This window comes from Odocoileus virginianus, chromosome 32, assembly GCF_023699985.2.
Source record: "Odocoileus virginianus isolate 20LAN1187 ecotype Illinois chromosome 32, Ovbor_1.2, whole genome shotgun sequence".
In the NCBI taxonomy this organism is placed as follows: Eukaryota; Metazoa; Chordata; class Mammalia; order Artiodactyla; family Cervidae; genus Odocoileus; species Odocoileus virginianus.
In genome coordinates, this window is record NC_069705.1 from 3,296,107 (window position 1) to 3,314,170 (window position 18,064).

The window sequence follows — 18,064 nt, forward strand, 5'->3', positions numbered from 1 at the left end:
CAGTGTGGGAGGGGTGTGTCTGTGTGTGTGTGTGTGTGTGTGTGTGTGCACTGTAGGAGTAGAAAGGCAAGTGGTCTCATCTCCAGCTCCATAAAGAAGATACAACATATGACAGGGAAGAGTCTTGCTCAAGGATTTTTTAATATGCTAGCTTCAAGGTCTTTTTCTCTTTTTTTGGAATGCTTTGAATTCCAGACATTTGTGTTTTAACTTTTTTTTTAATCTCCTGTTTTGTACTATAGTTCACTATGAAGGCCATTTCTGTAAAAACAAGTAATTCTCTGGAAATAAAATCTAAAAGTGAGCAGATGGTTTTATTCGAGGTCCTCTTTGGGGCAAGGACAGTTGGTCTACTGACGGAGGGTCAGTTCCCAGCTTATAAATCACCCGTCGCAGACACACACAAGGGCTCACCTTTGAATTAGCACCCCAGCCACCCCTCTCCCGACCACGTTCAGACCTGCGCCCTCCCATATTCTCCTGCAGGAAGGGGTTAAACACTGACTGTTTCGGGGGGATGGGGGTCCTAAGGGTCTCTGCTCAGCAGAGGGGTGCTCCTGGTTCTACCTAAACTCCCCCGGGGAGGGTGCCTGTTCGCACGGTGCGGCGCCTGCCATTCTCTCGGCTCCGATTAAGTCCCCGTCAGACTGTCTCTGCCTGGGAACGGCCTCTGCTTCTCAACCTGCCTGTCTCAGAACCTGGCTGGGTGACAGCTAAGTTCTGATATTTATCATCACCTCCGGGTCAGCGACAGGCTCTGAGCAATGCTGGAGTGTTTGCTGTCCTCCACCGAGAACCACAACACACTCTCACTAAATGTTAAGCAGACCATCAGCCTGAGTCTCCCAAGTGCTGTCACCACTGCCGAGAACAAGGGGAGGGCAGGTACTCTGCAGAAGGCAACAGCTTTCAGAATAAATGCCATGCAGTCAGCTCTGATCTAGGCATCTTTTCTACCTCATCAACTGCGCAAGGCACACAGCCTCCACCCGCCTCCACCCGCCTCCACCCTCTCTGAAAAATGACAAGGACCATGGCTGTGCTCGTGGTGAGAACAGCATCTTGTAAAGGACTTCAGGGGACAGTTCTTGCTGCTTCCAGGAGGTAAGACTAGGAAAGCATCTGCATACTTTTTCAGCTTCCTTTGTAAAGAAACAATATTGCTAATTTAATCCTTATTTTATGGCAGGAACTGATTTCTCTAGCCTGACAGAGCTGCTTCAAAGGGGGGAACCCCCATTCCCAGACCAGCAGTCTTCTATTGTGTCAGCTCTACGGTTTCAAGGAATCTGGTACTTAATCAGCCAGTCTTACTTTTGGCTATCCATTTATTAAAATGAAAATTTTAAGTTAACATAAATATATTCTTAAAAAAACATTTTGTAAAGATTATCTTGAGTGACAAAGATACTGGACCCCAAGTTTTCTAAATCCTGAAGCAGGGATCAGACAACTCTCCTGAAATCCCCTAGACTTGCTTCTCATAAGGACAAAGCAGAAAGTCTCCACTCTCAGAACTGAGGCAAATCTTTAATTGTTCTAGAATACATCTCCTTGGATAAAGCCATCTGTGGATGAAGGTATAAAATAAGGCATTGTTCCATTGGTATAGAACGATCAAGTTGCAGACCTAAAGATTGGGCTGTTCACTGCTCTGGTTCCATGGAAGGAAGGGTACAGGTCTCTACATCTTTTGTATGTAAGGAGATTAACTAGGCCCAGGTAGGCCAAGAGATACGGGTTTGAGCCTGGGGGTGGAGGACTGTGGGGGAAAGCTCAGGATACGACAGCCAGTTGACTAGGGAGGACGTAATTTGTACTTTATTTCCAGAGAGGAGGCCGGGTTAACCTCGCACTGCACTGCTGGGTTTGGACCTCACGCCCCTGCCCAATTCCCGCTCAGATGTCAACGTCCAGTCCCGGCGACATGATTTACCCGGTGAAACTGCACAGACACCCTCTTTAACAGCTGCAGAGACCTGAGAAAATAGTCACATTCAGGCCACACAGGCACGAGTGTTGTTTAGGATCGGGAGTATTTAGAGCTGAAAGGAAACTCATGCGGATTTCTCTCTGCAAACAGAGCATCTGAGGACAGGGGAGGAGAGCTGTGATCCATTAGTGATGTCTGTGCGGACAGGGCACAAAGGAGGAGGGGGCCCTGGCTTCGGGGAGGAGAGCTGCAATCCATTAGTGATGTCTGTGCGGACAGGGCACAGGAGGAGGGGGCCCTGGCTGTGGGGAGGAGAGCTGCAATCCATTAGTGATGTCTGTGCGGACAGGGCACAGGAGGAGGGGGCCCTGCCTACAGGGAGGAGAGTTGCGATCCATTAGTGATGTCTGTGAGGACAGGGCACAGGAGGAGGGGGCCCTGGCTGCGGGGAGGAGAGCTGCAATCCATTAGTGATGTCTGTGCGGACAGGGCACAGGAGGAGGGGGCCCTGGCTGTGGGGAGGAGAGCTGCAATCCATTAGTGATGTCTGTGCGGACAGGGCACAGGAGGAGGGGGCCCTGCCTACAGGGAGGAGAGTTGCGATCCATTAGTGATGTCTGTGCGGACAGGGCACACGGAGGAGGGGGCCCTGGCTGCGGGGAGGAGAGCTGCGATCCATTAGTGATGTCTGTGAGGACAGGGCACAGGAGGAGGAGGCCCTGGCTGTGGGGAGGAGAGCTGCAATCCATTAGTGATGTCTGTGCGGACAGGGCACAGGAGGAGGGGGCCCTGGCTGCGGGGAGGAGAGCTGCGATCCATTAGTGATGTCTGTGCAGGTGCAGGCATAGGCGCGGTCTCGTGCTCTGTGACGACAGACCATTTAAACGCCTCTCAACTGGATCTGCATGTTTCCCTCAGAGTGTGCTCACTCACTCGTGTCCAACTCTTGGCCACCCCATGGACTGAGGCCTGCCAGGCTCCTCTGTCCATGGGATTCTCCGGGCAAGAATACTGGAATGGGGTGCCATCTCCTCCTCCAGAGGATCCCTCAGAAGGTAAGCATTTCAAAAATATGTCTTGTTCTAATCCATCCTTGTGCACTTAAAAAAATTTTTTAAGGTCTTAATTTTTAAATTTGCTTGTAATCTTTAACTTTGTAGTCATGAGGTAATTTTCTAAGAGGGAATTTGTTATGGGTGAACGTGATAATAAAAATCAAATGTAAACATTTGCATTTACACTAAAAATATCCAAAGTAGACTAGTAAAATGTACTATGTGATGCTATTAAGTAACTAGTCAATACAATGTATATTAGTTTATATAAATAGATGGGTGGATAGGTAGGGAGACAGGTCAGATGGATGGATGGATGGATGGATGGATAGCTTTTGGATGATTAACACATGCTCATATAGTAAAAAAAAAATTATCGCTAATAAAGAGAAATACTACATGTCAGACTCTTCTCGACCCCATGGACTGTAGCCTACCAGGCTCCTCCGTCCATGGAATTTACCAGGCAAGAACACTGGAGTGGGTTGCCATTTCCTTCTCCAGGGGATCTTCCAGACCTAGGGATCAAACCTGGGTCTCTCGCATTGCAAGCAGACGCTTTACCATCTGAGCCACCAGTGATTTGGATACATATTCATTAAAAAGTTATATTTTTCAAATACTGGGGGGAAGAAGCCTCTCACTTTACAGATAAGGAAAAACAAAATCCTGCATACACAGTGAGAATGAAAGCCCAGTTCTTCTGAGTACATTTACCATGTTTGCTTTCGTTATGTTACTATTGCACAGAAATCTATGCCAAGTCCATAATCCCTTATTTTCAGTTCTGAAATCCAACAAGTTCTGAGTGTACACAACTTATCCTGAGGAGAAAACGTGACCTGGACTACCATGAGGCCATTGACAGTATTTACCCTCACTGATTAGAGTGTAACTAAGCCCTACTGGGGACACACATATTACACAGCATAGACACAGCATTTCTCTTATAAAGTCTGAAAAAATCGGAAATCTAAAACGCATCTGGCCCAGGGATTTGGATAACGGAGGGCAGGCCAGTACTGCTGAGTCCTCCGCCTTCAGGATGTGGTGGGCAGTAAAAGTCAAAGTTGCTCAGTCATGTCCAACTCTTTGTGACCCCACGGGCTATACAGCCCGTGAAATTCTCCAGGCCAGAATATTGGAGTGGGGAGCCTTTCCCTCCTCCAGGGGATCTTCCCAACCCAGGGATCAAGCCCAGGTCTCCCATACTGAAGGTGGATTCTTTACCAGCTGAGTCACCAGGGATGGAAAGGTATGCTTTTAATTTCTGGGGCTCAAAAAAAGGCAGGTATTTTTAATTCCTGGGGCTTCCATGGTGGCTCAGTGGTAAAGAATCCGTCTGCCAATGCAGGAGACGTGAGTTCGATCCCTGGGTCGGGAAGATCCCCTGGAGAAGGGAATGGCAACCCACTCCAGTATTCTTGCCTAGAGAATCCCATGGACAGAGGAGCCTGGCGGGCTACAGTCCATGGGGTTGCAAAGAGCTGGACACAACTGAGCGACTAACACTTTCATTTTCAGAGAGTGGATAATGAAGGATTAACAGTGGGATTTGCCCTGAGTCCTACACAGGCCCAAAGGGGCCCCAGACTACATGTCCACCACCGTGTCTGCCACCTCCATACTTTCATAAGACAATCAGGGCAGAGCTGAAAAGGCCCTGGCGGGTACCAGGGGACCAGTCCACTCCCGTTGTTCAGTCGCTAAGTCATGTCCGACTCTTTGTGACTTCATGGACTGCAGCACACCAGGCTTCCCTGTCCTCCACTGCCTCCCGAAGTTTGCTCAGATTCTTGTCCATTGAGTCGGTGATGCCATCCAACCATCTCATCCTCTGTCATCCCCTTCTCCTGCTGTCCTCAGTCTTTCCCAGCATGAGGGTCTTTTCCAGTGAGTCAGCTCTTCTCACCCAGGTGACCAAAGATTGGATCTTTTTATGATTCTGGAAAATCGACTGTTCTTTAAATCCTCCCATGGTTATTCAGATAAGCATTATGATCACAGACTTCAGTAAAAATGCTTGATAGTTTTTCTTTTCATAATAAATTTTAGGCCTTGTGTAGACAATGAAAATTTAAAGACATGACAATATCTTTTTATTGATAAATACTATGGTTAAATTTATATATTTTCTTGGGCTCCAAAATCACTGCAGACAGGGACTGCAGCCATGAAATTAAGACAATTGCTCCTTAGAAGAAAAGCTATGACAAATCTAGACAGTTTATTAAAAAGCAGAGACATCACTTTGCCAACAAAGGTTCCTATAGTCAGAGCTATGGTTTTTCTAGGAGTCATATACAGATGTGAAAGTTGAACCACAAAAAAGGCTGAGCCCCAAAGAACTGATGCTTTCAAATTGTGGGGCTGGAGAAGACTCTTGAGAGTCCCTTAGACTGCAAGATCAAATAAGTCAATCCTAAAGGAAATCAACCCTGAATATTCACTGGAAGGACTGATGCTGAAGCTCCAATAATTTGGCCATCTGATGCAAAGAGCCAACTCATTGGAAAAGATCCTGATGCTGGGAAAGATTGAAGGCAAAAGGAGAAGAGGATGGCAGAGGATGAGATGGTTAAATAGCAACACTCACTCAATGGACATCAATCTGAGAGAACTCTGGGAGATAGTGAAGGATAGGGAAGCCTGGTGTGATGCAGTCCATGGGATCACAAAGAGTCAGACACAACTTAGCCACTGAACAATGGTTAAGTTACGGCTGCAACACAGAAATCTTTACAGCGCAAGTCGACTGCATTTTGTAAACACGCATTGTCTGGGTGTCTCACCAGAGTTCTTTCCCAAAGAGCAGATCTGGAGAAGACAACGAATCTGTACATTGGAATTATGACGGGAGTGGGAGTTAAAGCAGGTATATGAAAACAAGGACTTTCAGAGATTCAGGGGCAGATTAGTCTCTTCCGGCGTTAGTTTATGCATGTGCCACACAGAAATCACACTCATGTCGTAAAATGAAATAATTCCATGAGAAAAAGCTTTGCAAAGTCTAAATCAAAATGTGTGTATTTTATTCTTTTATATAAAATCAGCTTCCCTGGCGGCTCAGATGCTAAGGAATCCTCCTGCAGTGCAGGAGATCTGGGTTCAATCCCTGGGTGGGGAAGATGCCCTGGAGAAAGAAATGGCAACCCACTCCAGGATTCCTGCTTGGAGAATCCCATGGACAGAGGAGCCTGATGGGCTTACAGTCCACGGGTCCCAAAGAGTCGGACATGACTTGGCAACTAAGTGCACATATAAAATCAACTTACATCTCCACTTCAAGGAGCATGAGAAATCCTTGATGTTTCTAAACCAGACTCAGACTAGTCTTTACGGCTCATGCATGCTGATGCAGGGCAGAAACCGACACAATCTGGTAAAGCAATTATCCTTCATTAAAAAAACAAACAGCAACTCCTTCAGCATTTGGTTCCTGTTTATGCTGATGACACCCTCATGCCCCTAGGCGTCCAAGCTTGGAAACATGCTAGAGACCTAGATCTGATGCAAGAATGCAAGACCTACTCTGATGCAAGAATGGTCAGTTCCTCCAAAAAGAACCTGCTCAGGTCAGCCCCTTGCTCAGAAATCACTGACAACTGGCAACCGTTCTTGCACAGCAGGTCGCCCCCAAGACCCTCCCCATCTGGCCCCATCCACCCTTCACTCCATCCCTGCCTCTGCACGCCAGCCACCCCAGCCACACAGCCCTGCCCAGCGGCCTCTCTGCTGGAACCTCCAGCCCCAGGCACCCTGTGTGGTCACCTCCAGCTCCGAGTCCCCTGCAGAGCCGTTCTGCCCACCCTGGTGATGCTCACGTCCCTGGGCTAAGAGCACAGAAACACTCCCCGGTCCTGGACCACTGCTTCCGCTTGAAATGACACTTTATGTGAAGTCTCTCTTGCTTCCTCAGTTATGAAGTCCACAACAGCAGTGATTCCTATTTTCACTCCTGCAGTGTGATCTCACTCCTGGGACATAACGGTACTTGTTCACTGAACGAGTAAATCAATCCATCTTGGGGTCTTCTCCTCCATGTACCCCCACCCCCGCTCAACACTCTCCAAGAAGTAGAGAGCGCATACAGCGCCAGAGGGACGGAGCCCTCGCAGAAGCCAGGCCGCTGCAAATCCCCTGCTAGCCCTCCGGGTAATTAAGTTCTTGGCAGAAGAAATAACCTCATCATCTAGTTTTATTATTCTTCCAAAGCGCAATCCCAGAAGCAAATTGCGTTTGAGCTCTTGTAAACCATCTGACACCTCAGAGAATTCATTCTAGCTCCGAGGACAGAGCTCTTGTTGTGTGGAGGACATCAGCCGTCCCACAAACCAGGCAGACCCCACGAAACCGACGGGCCCTGACGCTCTGTCCTCAACAAAAGGGTTCAGGGCAGCCCCTTGCTCAGAAATCATTGACAACTGCCAACCGTTCTTGCAGAACAGGTCGCCCCCAAGACGCTCCCTGTCCGGCGCCATCCACCCTTCACACCATCACTGGGGTGAAGCGGGGGTTACTCATGAGGACACAGTCTAGATCCCAGAGGAACTGGTGTTCCAGGCCCAGCAAACCACAGCCTTAAGCGGCAGACCCGGCCCTGCCCGCCCTGGTGAGGAGAGTTGGCCACGGTCCATCCACGCCAGTCCTGGAGGCCACGGGACCAGGAGCTCCACCGTCCACCAGCCGGCCCTTCGAGAAAGACCCTGCAGACCCGTTACAGAAAAATGTAACAGGAAAAAATAACCCTGGGGATGTCTTAATGATGCACAGTTTTCTATTTAGAGTTCTCTCCTCACACCTTCTCTCATGCAGAGGGGGCTCTATGTTGTTTCTGAAGAAGCAGGTGAGTCCGTCCCCCTAAGGAACAACCGCAGGGCCTTCCAGGCGGGAGGCACCTTCTCCAGAAAAGCCCACTGAGGATCCTGACCCCCGGGGCCCCGACACCTCTGTCTCCCCATCGTGAAGTTCCGCATACTTTACAGACGTGAAAGACTCACGGGCGCTTTCTGCTCTGCAAGCGGTGCAGCCGGCCCGCAGCCTCGGCCCGGCGTCCCTGCCTCCGCCACCTTCTCCCCCACGTTCCTGGTCTCGCGGGCACCGGGCGCCCGCCCCTCGCAGGACGGCAGCTTTGGTTTCGAGCTGCTGCTGAGCTCTCCGGGCTGAGCTTTTCTGAAGAGAAACAAACGGAGAATTATCAAAACACATCCTGCAGTAAAGACAAGCTTTCCCCCAAGTGGATGTCTACGTTCAAACGATGCGAATGGCGCTGATGGCAGGCTGAGCCCGTGCGAGGCATTTAAAGACGTGAACCAAGTCTTCACAGCAGCCCTGCGGGGACGGTGCGGTCATCCTGGCTTTGCTAAAAGAGGCTCAGGATAACCGTTATCCCGCATCCAAGGCCCAGCAGTGGCCAGGACTGGAATCCAGGTCTGCCAGGCTCCCGAATCAGAAGTTGAACAGCCTTCCTTCTGTTAAGGAACAGAGCAGAGCGGAACAGAGCACACAGACTTCGCGTCCTCAGCAGCACAGAGTCCCTGTTTTTCTCCTGTGCGCCCACCTACGGTTGTGAAGTCACAGCCCTGGGGCGTGGGACAGAGGCCCCCTGTCTGCTCCTGTGTCTCCTCTCCTGCAGGGCTGCCCACACTCGGGGCGGGGTGCCCAGAAGCCACCCTAGCACCCGGCAGAGGGGACCCACGTCCTGCCCCGAGTCTGCCACCCACGTGACCTTCCTGTGTCTGCAGTTGATTATATCACTTCCTCACCCAGCACCGCCTCACTGTCTACAGAATAAGATCCAGCGTCCTAAACCTGGCCTTCGAGGCACGTGAGACCCCGACCCCCATCACCCACGTGCACCCCAAACACGCAGAATGATTCACCATCATCCCACGAATCAGATACACTCTGTCGGGGTTCCTGATGACTTCCTGCCTGCCTTTTCCCACCTGACCTCCTGCAAGCTGGAAAACTACTTACCTTTCCAGGTTCTCCCCCTGGGATCAGGATGGGAGCCCCTGCCTGGCCTGCGTCACAGCGGACACACAGCCCGCGTGGCTGCCCATTTCCCCTCCTGGACTGCAAGCCCCCGGTCCATCCCTGAGTGCCCAGCATGGACAGACCCCCCTCGGGCCCGCTCTCCTCAGCAGCCGCCCTGGAGCTTGAAGCCGGAGGGGGTCCCAGAGCCTCACTCACTCCTGCAACTACGCTGCTCTTGCTCAACGTTAGGGAAGCCCAGGGTCATCAGGGAACCACGTCCGCGACGTCCCAGTGGGGACGCAGGACAGCCGACATGGTGGCGTCTTGAGTGAAGGGGGTCCCCCGAGAACGGAAGGGAGAACTTTCCAGAAACGATGCCACCGTGTGCCCTCGAGGCCACCTGACCCTCCCACAGGCTCCATCAGCCAAGAAGCACAGCGGCCCCTCTGGCCTGGCTGGGCCCTCCCGGCCCCGCGGGTCCACACCTGAGCTCCTGCGTCTCCTGCTCGGCCTTCAGCCTCGCCCTCTCTGCGAGGATCTCATCACAGATCACGTCGTAGGGTTTGTCCAGGTGGTGTTCGCCCATCACCCAGACCCAGACCTCCTTGTCGGCTCCCAGTTTCCAGTGAACGGATTTGCCATTGTCTGCAAGCAAAACAGAATCTGATTTGAGCAAGTATCTTCGGCCGTGGGTTAGGAGGTTTTCCACCGTTCAAGTATTTAAAGATCAGATGAAGCGAAGCATGTCCAACGTGCTCTGAGCAAGCAGCCCCTTCCAGGGCGGTGGCTGGATTGTCTGTTTTAAATCATGATGAGTGTGGGTTGTGCATATGCCCTTTTTATAAGTGAAGACCCGAGGTGGGAAGACCACTCTCTGCGTTATCTCTAGGGTAACGGAGCCAACATCAGACACATGAACCTCTGAAGCCTAAGAATCTCCCTGCAACCCAGCTGCTCTAGGGCACGGCGTGTCCACCATCTTCCTAGGATTCACTGCTGGGTCCGAAGCGTGTGTTTTAGAGTCACACCAGCTTTGCTTTAAACCCTAGCCCTGCCACTCAGCTGTACAATTTGGAAAAATCATTTCATCTCCCTAAGCCTCAGTTTCTTGTCCACACAACGGGAACGCTAACGTCCGCTCCGGAGGACAGCCATGGGGGGAAGCAGCCATGGGGGCAGGTCCCCGGGTGTCTGACACACGACAGCGCTCATCAGAGCTGGGTGCAACCGCTCCTCTGTGCTGTTGACGGATGTGGCAGCTGAGAAACTCCCATCAGCCATGAGAGACGATGTGCCTGGAGTGGGAGACGTGGGGAAGCTCCTAGAATAGCCCCGTTCCCTGCTGGTTGCTGTGTTTACTTTCTAATTCCTGCTCCTCCGATGGGCACATCAGGCTCCCTGACACCCGGGACGGTGGGCCATCCCCAGGAGAAGTCGGAGGGGGGCAGTCCTAGGTCTGAAGGTCCCGGAGGGGACTCACCAGGCCATGAGGGTCCTCAGCTCATCCTCATCCAGAAGCCTGAGCCCGAGGACACATGCTCACCAGCGCTGCTGAGTGTGTGACGGGGGGCGGCTGCCGGAACGCGGGCCAAGCCGGCGAAGGGTCGCGGGAAGCAGGGGCCAGCTTCCCATGGAAGAGTCTCCGTCCAGCGGACGGAGGACCACCGTCCTGCTGTGGACTCAGGACGCGGCCACTCGGGGCCAGCCTAGCTCTTCCTCTGGGTGCCTTCCATCCTCAGGGCTGCAGGGATGCTCTGGGTACAAGGTTCTCAGTAGGACAGTCAAGGCGTCCCTGGGGGCTCAGGGGTAAAGAATCCACCTGCCAATGCAGGAGACACGGGTTCGATCCCGGGGCCGGGAAGACCCCCCCCCCAATGCCACGGAGCAGCCAAGCCCGTGCCCCACAGGTCTTGAGTCTGCGGCTTTGCGTCCGGGAACCTGCAACTAGAGAAGCTGCTGCAATGAGAACACACACCGCAACTAGGGAAAAGCCCGTGCAGCAATGAAGACCCCACACAGTCAAAAAGTAAATAAATTATCAACAATAAATAGGATATTGGGGGGGCAGGGAGGAGGAGTCAGTCTGTGCTCAGAGGTGGATGCAGGTATGAGGGCAGGTCAGTCTCAGGTGGGCCCTGGGTGGGGAGGCCGGGTCAGCTCCAGCTCATTGAGGAGATGCCCACAGGTTCCTTCACCGTGGGATGCTGGCATCCCTCACAAAGCCCATGTACTGCCTGCTCTGGGGCAGCTAAGAATGTTCCCACTGTGTCCACCTCTCGGTCTTCACCTGACAACCGTCTACCAACGTTCGGGCAGCAGGAGGGAGGTGGTCGGAGACGGCATGGCTGAGAGCCAGGGGAGGCGGGAGGGGCCCAGGGGTCCCTGCAGCCCCTCTCGGGACAGCAACACACACTCCCCCCAAACTGTGTCCTGGAGCATAACGCAGGGCACTCGGGTGCATGACTACAGTCGGGGGAGGCCCTGCTCTGGGGGAGAGGAATCCAGAAACCCTACGAACACAGGAGGGGCTGAGAAGCAAAGGGGAGTGGCAGCCAAGGGGAGGACAGAGCTCCCATACCTCTAAGGGGGTGGGGGAGGTGTAAGAGACGGTGGCTTTGGGGCAAGAAGGAAGGGGGTTATTGGACATGTTAGATAGCATCCCTGATGGGAGTCTCTGCTCTAATGGTCCCTCTCCTTCGGGGCAAAGACCCTGGGGTCCTCGGGGGGTCCACACAGCTCCCTGAACCCAGGGAGGGGGGGGTGCCATGACGCCCTCGGCGTCATGCCAAGACAGGGAGGGCTGTCTCCCACGACATTCCTGCGGCGTCCCTAAGGCTGGCGGGGTGCAGAGCTGGGTGCTGCGGGGTGCACGGGGTGAGACACCCTCCTGCAGGTCACCAGGGCCTGGGAGAGGAGGGCAGGGCGGCAGGTCACCGACTTGATGAACTTCGCCACCTGTCTGCTTTGTGCCAGGCCCTGAGGTGGACTCTTGCAAACAAGACAGACCAGTCCTGGCTCCCAGGGACTCACATTCCAGCTAAAGGAGGCAGGAGCTGAACCACTGGTTAATTACAAAGTAGCAGGACTGAGACGATGACGTTAGTCACTCAGTCGTGTCTGACTCTTTGCAACCCCATGGACTGTAGCCTGCCAGGCTCCTCTGTCCATGGGATTTCCCAGGCAAGAATACTGGAGTGGGCTGCCATTCCCTTCTCCAGGGGATCTTCCCAAGCCAGGGATCAAACCTGGGTTTCCTGCCTTGCAGGTGGATTTTTACAGTCTGAGCCACCTGGCTGAGGGAGGGGTGTTAAATTTCTAGAGATGGGGGCGGGTGGGCAGGGGGACATACTCTGTGACCAGGAGAGATTACGTCCAACAAGGATTCAGAGAAGGCGGGGGCTTCGAAGGGACAGAGAGGAAATAAGTTCCTGGTGTTCAGCTGGGGAGTCTGGGTATAGAATTTAGACAGAGAACAGCGTGGCTTTGGTGCTGGACACGAGGAACAGCATGACTGAAGCCCAGGGACGGGAACTGGTGAGGGGCCACGTGGAACCGGGGTCTCCGCCAGAGCTGGCGAGGCTTGAGAAGCTGCCTGGCTGTGGGCTGAGGTCACACGGGGAGCGGGAGCCCGCCTGCCCAGGCCCCGGACACCCGGTGAAGGGGTTTACATGGAGGGCCGGTGTTGCATAACTCCAGAAAGCTGTACCAAAATCCCAATGCTTACGGCACTTTATTTCTCCAGTCCAAGTTTCCTCTTTGATAAAACAGAGGGGATGAGTCTGAACTCACGCACAAGTGCTCAAAAAGTATTAATTCCGTGTTCTCGATCTAACGGACCAACCAAGATTCCACAATTGTCAGACATGACACCACAAAACTCCCAGAAGTGAACATAGGCAAAACATTCTCTGACATAAATCAATAACTATTTTCCTAGCTCAGTCTCCCAAGGCAAAAGAAATAAAAGCAAAAATAAACAAATGGGACCTAATCAAACTGAGAAGCTTTTGCACAGCAAAGGAAAACCATCAACAAAATGTAAAGACAACCTATGGATTGGGAGAAAATATTTGCAGACAATGTGACCAACGAGGCTTAATTTCCAAAATAAACGAACAGCTCATACAGTTCAATACCAAAAGCAAAACAAAACAAAACACCACCCAATCAAAATGTGAGCAGAGAACCTAAATAGATGTTTTTCTGAAGAAGATACCCACATGGCCAACAGGCACATGAAGAGATGCTCAACATCACTAATTATTACAGAAATGCAAATCAGTACTACAATAAGGTATCACCTCACACTGGTCAGAATAGCTATCATCAAAAAGATTACAATAATAAATGGTGAGAGGGTGTAGAGAAAGGAAAACCCACCTACACTGTTGGTGGGAACCAAAGTTGGTGCAACCACTATGGAAAACAGTATGAAGGTTCCTTAAAAAACTAAAGCTACCATATGACCCAGAAACCCCACTCCTGGGCACACAGGGGACATCCACTGACCCTGGGCTGCAGCGTCCACATGCTGCCTGAACTCGCAACGCCCCAGGAACTGCCCACCGCTCTGGCTGCTCCTCACAGTCATCCACCTCTGACCCAGAAACCAGAGGGCAAATGCCTAGCTGGCAGGGCCTCTGGGATTTGGGTGCTATGGCCATGTTCCTTCTGACCAATGCCCGTGCCAGGTCTGCCTTGAAATACGTAGAGCATCACCGAGGCTGTTAGTAACCCTACTCAGTCATGACGAAATCGAGGCTCCGGGAAGGTAAGTTCCTTGTCTGGGATCGTAGAGCTGGTGCAATGGGACCAGAATTCCTTACCTGCCTGTGAGGCAGTAAAACCTGCGTTTAGAGCCACCTCTGATGCACTGTCCAGGCTGAAATACCTTTGAGAGCAAAAACAGGAAATCCACAATCAAGAATGGCAGGAAATGAATGTTTGCAGGGCTCTGCTGAGCGAGCTGGGCACCGGGTCGCCGTCCCGGCCCCGCAGAGCAGGACAGCGGCAGCCCCATGCGTGTTTCCATGAAGACCAAGGCCCAGTCCTGGGCTTCCCTGGTGGCTCCGCAGTGAAGAATCTGTCGGAAATACAGGAGCCGCAGGAGATGCGGGTTCGATCCCTGGGCGGGAAGATCCCCTGGAGGAGGGCATGGCAACCACTCCAGTGCCTGGAGAATCCCCATGGACAGAGGAGCCTGGAGGGCTGCAGTTCATGGGGTCGCAAAAGAATCGGGACACGACTGAAGAAATTTAGCACAGTAAGGCCCAGTCCTATGGGGACTTCCCTGAAGGGAGTACAGGTAATAATTCTGCAAGTCTGTGTTTTAAAACTTTGAAAATATTTATTCCAGAGACAGAAGGGACAGAAAGGGAGCTGGAGAACCCACAGAGCGCCACCGTCCCGGGCAGCAGGTGGTGGCACAGACAAGTGAGTAGGTGACTCGAGGGGAGGCTGGCTGGCCCACGGCTCCAGCAGGTGAGAGGGAGCATCCAAGTGGGCATCCGAGTCCAGCACTCAACACGTGAGACCCAAGGCTGTCACACTATCCAGCCCAGAGTGAGCCCAGAGCGGGCTGGGACCAGTGGCTCAGAGCAGACTCAGATCTGCCGTTCAAACCCGGACTCCACCAGTGACCTGCCCATGTCACTTTCTCTGTTGCCTTATTTGTAAGAGTCAGGTGGCGGGCCACGTTCACCTCCCTGGATTCTTACAAAGATTAAATGAAATGGCATCAACACAAGGTTTCTGCCTGGCACTTGCTAACAGGCCCGCAGGGTGGTAGGGAGAACCTCCGTGGGATGGAGCAATGGGAGTGTGCTGAGACTGGGAGTAACCAGGGGACTCTCAGGCTTCCGGCTTTGGTGACTCAAAGGAAAGTGGGCCGCAGATCATGGTGGAGACAGAGGCAGGAGCAGACCTGGGGGGCAGGGAGGAGGGCTGGGATGATGCCGAAGAACCTGGCTTTGCATCAAGGGCCCAAGGGTCTTCTGAGCGGAGATGCTCGTTGGGTAACTGACATGAGACCAATGCTCAGATAAGAGGTCTGGTTTCGAAATACAGCTGTGAGATTCCAGAAAGAGAAGTGCCCCAGGGAGGGAGCACAGAGACCCTGACCTTAACCTAGTCGGGGAGTGTGTGAATGAGGCTCAGGGAGTCCGTCAACATTGGGAAACTGCAGCAAATGTCCTCTGGGTAGATTCTCCTGGTCCAAGCTTTCAGTAAGTTTCCCATGGAGTCTAAGGGACCCTCAATCCCACCTGGAGCTTGCCAACCACCAGGCAGAGTGAGGCGCCCCTGGGGAACGCAGGTGTTCCGGGTCAGGCAGAGACGTGAAAGAAGACAGTCACGGAGTCAGCAAGAGACCACGACATGAAGAGACTCTGAGAGGCAACTCACAGGGTGAGACGCAGCTGAGGAATCAACCGAGCTGAGAACTGAATCCAGCAACAGAGGTCACCGTGCTGGGTCACGAGGGAAGGGCGGGGAGGAAGCAGACACGGCAGATGGCACACACCGGGGCTCTGTCATCATTTCATGGGAAAGGGGAGGCTCTGCATAAAGGAGCTCGTCTGAGAATCCACAGGTGAAATTTCACAAGCCCCAGCCTGTTCCAAGGATGCACAAGGAGCGTCACCCCCCCATAGTGACCAGAGCCTGGCTTCTTGCGAGAAGTTCCCACCAGCTGGAGAGGTGTCTATTGCTGGGCAGCCTCTACCAAGTAAAGACCTCCTCTGTGTGCATGACCAGAAAAAAAAACTTTCGGAAAAAAGGCTCCATGGGAAGACACCCACACAAGCACACGTTCAGTCGTGTGCAGGGCTCCTGCAGACAACGGCAACTGTTACCAAGCTCCAGGTAAGCTCAAAGCGCCCGGCAAGCTGAACGAGGGGCAACGTTTGTTAACAGTGCCAGCTACGGGAGTCAGGCTCAGGGTCCTACTGCCCTGGGCAAGTCAGTTAAGGTCCCTCTGTCTCCCTTTCCTCACCTGTGAAATGTGAAAGTAACTCAGCTCCAGGCTTGGCTGTGATGATTTTATGAGATGATAGACCTAAGAGTTCAGGGTCTGACACGCCAGCAGCTCAATCAGCACTGCTTGGGGCCACGTTTACAAAGTCTATAGCGGTGCTGTCCAATGGGAGCGCCGCCTGTAATTATACATTTTCTAGCCGTCCTATTAAAAAATCAACAGGAGACTGGGCAAGATGATGGGGCAGAAAGGCCCTGAGCTCACCTCCTCTCCTGAGCACACCAAAATCACAACTATCTGCAGAAAAACCATCCATGAAAAAGACCAGAACCTACAAGAAAAGATCTTCTCCAACCAAAAACATAGAAAAGGAACCACGATGAGACAGACACCACAGTGAGACAGATACCCCAAGGTGGGCGACCCACAGACTGGAGCTTCTCCCACCGGAGTGAGGGTTCTGAGCCCCAGGTCAGGCTCCCCAGCCTGGGGGTCCTACTCATCTGGGAAGATGAGCCCCCAGAACATTTGGCTTTGAAGGCCTGCTGCTGCTGCTAAGTCACTTCAGTCGTGTCCGACTCTTAGCGACCCCATGGACCGCAGCCTACCAGGCTCCTCCATCCATGGGATTTTCCAGGCAAGAGTACTGGAGTGGGGTGCCATTGCCTTCAGGCCAGTGGGGTTTAATTTTGGGAGCCCCCCAGGAGTGGGGGAAATAGAGACTTCACTCTTAAAAGGGTGCACACGAAATCTCACACACACCAGGACCCAGGGTGAAAAGCAGTCATTTGACAGGAGTCTGGGCAAGACCTACCTGTCGGCTTTGGAGCATCTCCCAGGGAGGCGGGGATGACTATGGGTCACCCTGAGACCATGAATCCTGGAGGCAAACATATTTGGGGACCTTCTATCGTGAGGACACGGCTGCTGGCAGTTGCCGTCTTGGCTCATTAGTGCCAAGACCTGGCCCCACCCAATAGCCTGCAGGTCACCCGTGCTGAGAGGCCTCAGGCCAAACGACTAACTGGGTAGGAACAGCAGCCGCAGCCATGAGCAGGCCCTAAGGACTTCCTGAGCCCACAGCTGACTCCAGACACGCCTCTGGACTTTACCGAGCCCACCAGAGGGCCAAGACCTAACCCCACACACCAGTGGGCAGACACTGGCTCTTCCCTCCAGGAAGCCGGCACTGGTCTCAGACCAGCCTCACCAACCAGGGGCAGACACCAAAGGCAAGAGAGCTACCATCACACAGCCTGCAGATCCAGACCACCCATAGCAGGGCAGGCCCTAGCCAGGGACCAGCCAGGCCCCAGCCCCTGCCCACTAGAGGCCAACACAAGCTTCAGGACACCCCAGATGCCAAACCCAACTGTGTCGGGAACCAGCCCCCACCCTCCACCCCACCCCCACCCAACGATTTGAAATAAGTTCTGGGATCCTGGGCCCTGTGGTCAGACTCCATGACCCGACTCTGCCTGCCAATAATCCAGCGCTACCCCCAGGACCTCAGTTCACCTGTCCATGGGTAGGGCAACCTCCTCGGCGTCCTTGGGACCCTGATTCCACCTACCGGTGAGCCAGCACAACTAGCCCCTGGACCCCCTAGGATTCCTCAGCCAGTCACTTTGTGACCAGATCCATCTAACCAACGGCCAGCGGCCTTCAGACAAGGCAGGGCCTGAGAATCAACCGATGGAGGAGTCAACCAAGCCAGCTGATGGCCCACGGGCTCAGCCTCCCACAAGAGAAGGGCCCATGCAGACCTCTTAGGGAAAATCTGGAGAGCGTACGGCTTAAGCGTCTAGAGGGGTGAGGGCTGCTAAGACACAGAGAACATCTTCAGAGGGGCCCCTTCTTTAAGGTCAAGAAATGTAACTAACCTACCACATGCATAAAGATACAAATAACAACTTAGAAAAAAGATTTTTAAAAAAATGAGGCAGCAGAGGAACACGTTCCAGATGAAAGAAGATGATGAAACCCCAGAAGAGTTAAATGAAGTGGAGATAAGCTTTCCACCCAAGAAAGAGCTCAGGGCAGTGCTCGTAAAGATGATGAAAGAACTCAGGAGGACAGCAGGTATGCACAGAGCAAGAAGCTGGAATTTTTAAACAAAGAGTT

The 18,064-nt window shown here is 52.8% G+C and overlaps 1 protein-coding gene across 2 annotated transcripts in view; it reads right to left on the reverse strand.

Annotated features, from left to right (window-relative positions):
- Positions 1-18,064, reverse strand: part of SH2D4A (SH2 domain containing 4A) — a 56,465-nt gene that overhangs the window by 35,256 nt on the left and 3,145 nt on the right. For both annotated transcript variants that reach the window (XM_070459789.1, XM_070459788.1), the window contains exons 2-3: positions 9,453-9,612; positions 7,989-8,160 (exon numbers count right to left, since the gene is read on the reverse strand). In XM_070459789.1, coding sequence (XP_070315890.1) covers positions 7,989-8,160; positions 9,453-9,612 — 332 coding nt within the window. The remainder of the gene's footprint in view (positions 1-7,988; positions 8,161-9,452; positions 9,613-18,064) is intronic.